This window comes from Argopecten irradians, chromosome 13, assembly GCF_041381155.1.
Source record: "Argopecten irradians isolate NY chromosome 13, Ai_NY, whole genome shotgun sequence".
In the NCBI taxonomy this organism is placed as follows: domain Eukaryota; kingdom Metazoa; phylum Mollusca; class Bivalvia; order Pectinida; family Pectinidae; genus Argopecten; species Argopecten irradians.
Genome location: NC_091146.1, coordinates 37,395,150 through 37,399,386, shown reverse-complemented (window position 1 = coordinate 37,399,386; position 4,237 = coordinate 37,395,150). Strand labels below are relative to the sequence as shown.

The following is a 4,237-nucleotide window of genomic DNA, read 5'->3' as shown; positions in this document are numbered from 1 at the left end:
TCATGTCTACAATGTACGTACACTATAATCTCATATCTACAAAGTACGTACACTATAATCTCATGTCTACAAAGTACGTACTCTATAATCTCATGTCTACAAAGTACATACTCTATAATCCCATGTCTACAAAGTACATACTCTATAATCTCATGTCTACAAAGTACGTACACTATAATCTCATGTCTACAAAGTACGTACTCTATAATCTCATGTCTACAAAGTACGTACACTATAATCTCATGTCTACAAAGTACGTACACTATAATCTCTTATCTACAAAGTACGTACTCTATAATCTCATGTCTACAAAGTACGTACACTATAATCTCATGTCTACAAAGTACATACTCTATAATCTCATGTCAACAAAGTACGTACTCTATAATCTCATGTCTACAAAGTACGTATACTATAATCTCATGTCTACAAAGTACGTACACTATAATCTCATGTCTACAAAGTACGTACACTATAATATCATGTGAACAAAGTACGTACACTATAATCTCATGTCTGCGAAAAATGTGTTCACAAATTACAAATCATACATTCGGACTACTGGTTCACACGTCCGTGTATTTATTAAGGAGAGCAAAATCTTGAAATAAAGGGGGAATGAGAGATGAAATCTGTGACCCCTTCAGTCTGCCCGAAGAGAGAAACTGGTGACGTAGTATGTGGAATACGTCGTTACCATAGTAACATTATGTGAGAAACCCGTGAACTGTGGGACACGCGCGCCTCGTTAGGTAAAGCGTCTGAAGGACTAAGGCATGGGCGTCACAACATCTATCATTATCAACAAACACGTTCGTGACCCTGACAATGATACATGGGGTGAAGTAGTCAATGATTGGCGAGCTAAGTAAAACATTTACTATTAATTAAGTGTATATCTATCTCCGTCCGTTGGCATCACTATACATGTGCTACAAGTGTCCATGCTACGATACCCCTCGTCCATACCTCTAATGGACCTATCGCTCTGCCCCCTAGCGACCATTGACTGTCTCGACAGCCCGTGGAGCGTAAACGGCATCCCCACTAATGACGGCCTCAAGGAATGTGACATGTCGAGTGTGTAGGAGACACAGACTTATGTTACAAGCGTCTCGCTCACTTAGAAGTTTATATTTAGTGACAAATCATGACCAGTCAATTGAAAACTTGTAACATAAAACTGTTATCGATTTGGTCACCAACAAAATTCGTCATGCACGCGTCATACTGGTCAGTCGGCCCTATCTGGAATTCCACGATCGAGTACGCACAATTCTTTCCATCATATGATACTCTCGTACATGTACAAAACACAAATCCATTCTATGTCGTCCCGTCAGTTCCCGCTTACTCCCGTCAGTTCCCGCTTACTCCCGTCATCACCCACTTTCTCCCGTCAGTTCCCGCTTACTCCCGTCATCACCCACTTTCTCTCATCAGTTCTCGCTTACTCCCGTCATCACTTTCTCTCGTCAGTTCTCGCTTACTCCCGTCATCACTTTCTCTCGTCAGTTCTCGCTTACTCCCGTCATCACTTTCTCCCGTCAGTTCTCGCTTACTCCCGTCATCACTTTCTCTCGTCAGTTCTCGCTTACTCCCGTCATCACTTTCTCTCGTCAGTTCTCGCTTACTCCCGTCATCACTTTCTCTCGTCAGTTCTCGCTTACTCCCGTCATCACTTTCTCTCGTCAGTTCTCGCTTACTCCCGTCATCACTTTCTCCCATCATCACTCGCTTACTCCCGTCATCACTTTCTCTCGTCAGTTCTCGCTTACTCCCGTCATCACTTTCTCTCGTCAGTTCTCGCTTACTCCCGTCATCACTCGCTTACTCCCGTCATCACTTTCTCCCGTCATCACTCGCTTACTCCCGTCATCACTTTCTCCCGTCATCACTCGCTTACTCCCGTCATCACTCGCTTACTCCCGCCACCACTTTCTCTCGTCAGTTTTCGCTTACTCCCGTCATCACTTTCTCTCGTCAGTTCTCGCTTACTCCCGTCATCACTTTCTCTCGTCAGTTCTCGCTTACTCCCGTCATCACTTTCTCCCGTCATCACTCGCTTACTCCCGTCATCACTTTCTCCCGTCATCACTCGCTTACTCCCGTCATCACTTTCTCTCGTCAGTTCTCGCTTACTCCCGTCATCACTTTCTCTCGTCATCACTCGCTTACTCCCGTCATCACTTTCTCTCGTCAGTTCTCGCTTACTCCCGTCATCACTTTCTCTCGTCATCACTCGCTTACTCCCGTCATCACTTTCTCTCGTCAGTTCTCGCTTACTCCCGTCATCACTTTCTCTCGTCAGTTCTCGCTTACTCCCGTCATCACTTTCTCTCGTCAGTTCTCGCTTACTCCCGTCATCACTTTCTCCCGTCATCACTCGCTTACTCCCGTCATCACTTTCTCTCGTCAGTTCTCGCTTACTCCCGTCATCACTTTCTCTCGTCAGTTCTCGCTTACTCCCGTCATCACTTTCTCTCGTCAGTTCTCGCTTACTCCCGTCATCACTTTCTCTCGTCATCACTCGCTTACTCCCGTCATCACTTTCTCTCGTCAGTTCTCGCTTACTCCCGTCATCACTTTCTCTCGTCATCACTCGCTTACTCCCGTCATCACTTTCTCTCGTCAGTTCTCGCTTACTCCCGTCATCACTTTCTCTCGTCAGTTCTCGCTTACTCCCGTCATCACTTTCTCTCGTCAGTTCTCGCTTACTCCCGTCATCACTTTCTCTCGTCAGTTCTCGCTTACTCCCGTCATCACTTTCTCTCGTCAGTTCTCGCTTACTCCCGTCATCACTTTCTCTCGTCAGTCCCTTCTTACTCCTATCTATACCGCTATGTCCCGTCATTTGACGTTATCCGGGACCCCGTCATTTGACGTTATCCGGGACCCCGGCATCTTTCGTTCAGTTCTGTTATCTTGGGCTTGCTTGAGTCAAACTCCCGCCGATTCGAGCCACCTCCCACAATCTGAAGTTTAGTTCACCATAACCAATTACCAATTGACTAAATCTCGCGCCTTCTCAAATTCTAGACATGTTAGTTTAACTTCACCAAACTCGATACTTGTAAAAACGTCAGCAAAGTCGGATTTCCTATCTAAACATGTCGCTGGATGAAATAGTGAAGACAATAGATGTCAAGAAACAAAAATAACCTTTGTTTATATGTGTGATATGATTTCTTCAATGTTTGAAATCTGATCCCGATTTCCCCGTTGTTCAAAACCTACATGGAAGTGTTTATCAATGATAATATACATGATTAAATCGACATACCTGTGTGTATTAATTGGATTTAGAAATAGAATTTAGTATATACATCACTTTAATGAAATTGTTAAGAGAACAAATCAATGCTACTTTATCGGGAGCCGGAGTAGCACTCCCCCGGAACTTCAAACAAAAGTTAGCCAACGTTTACAAATATTATGTTTGGGGGGCGTCCCTGTGACGCGGACCTGATTAAATCGTTAATTAGCAGGTGATAATATGGTTTTTGTGTGTCAGGCTGGCGGTGATATAGAAACTAATCAATCAAACAAACACCTGCCACTTTGATCTATAGCAAAGCACGCGCTTCAATTGAATGCGCGCGACATGACCCGGCTACAGCGCGTGGCATTGTTTGAAGTGAAATGTATCAGTGCGGTACTGAGAGTGAAATGTAAATTAACTCAATCTACTTACTGTGACTATCAGATCGATAAGGAGACATTGTATACCGGTCTGATGTTTACGTGAGCACGAGCCTCTTACGTCATACACAGATAACAGTGTCTGTTGGAAAACTTCACCATTTCAGTTTTTATGCTAGTCGTAAGTACATATGTAAGTAAATGACAATACCTATATCTGGCCCTGGGTTAACCAGTAAACCTATACACAGTCGAGCCTTTGAGTAAATCAGATTTTTTTGTCAGTACATTTGAGATGCTTGGCTCCGTCAGTATTGGCTCCGCTAGTATCTTTAGGATGCTTGACTCCGTCAGCATCTTTAGGATGCTTGGCTCTATCAGTATCTTCATGATGATTGGCTCCATCAGTATCTTTAGGATGCTTGTCTCTGTCAGTGTCTTTATGATGCTTGTCTCCGTCAGTATATTTATGATGCTTGGCTCCGTCTGTGTCAATAGGAATCTTAGCTCCATCAGTATTTTTAGGATGATTGGCTCCATCAGTATCATTAAGATGCTTGGCTCCGTCTGTATCTTTATAATGCTTGGCTCTGTT

General features: G+C 43.8%; 1 protein-coding gene across 1 annotated transcript; it reads right to left on the bottom strand.

Moving 5' to 3' along the window:
- Positions 1-1,894: 1,894 nt before the first annotated feature.
- On the bottom strand, positions 1,895-2,854 carry LOC138305859 (uncharacterized). Its single transcript, XM_069246121.1, has one exon. The coding sequence runs from the start codon at positions 2,852-2,854 to the stop codon at positions 1,895-1,897; it is 960 nt and encodes a 319-aa protein (XP_069102222.1).
- Between the last annotated feature and the right edge of the window lie 1,383 nt (positions 2,855-4,237).

Bases quoted from the DNA above. Each gene is read 5' to 3' on its own strand.
- LOC138305859 (XM_069246121.1), bottom strand. From the start codon at position 2,854: ATGACGGGACATAGCGGTATAGATAGGAGTAAGAAGGGACTGACGAGA.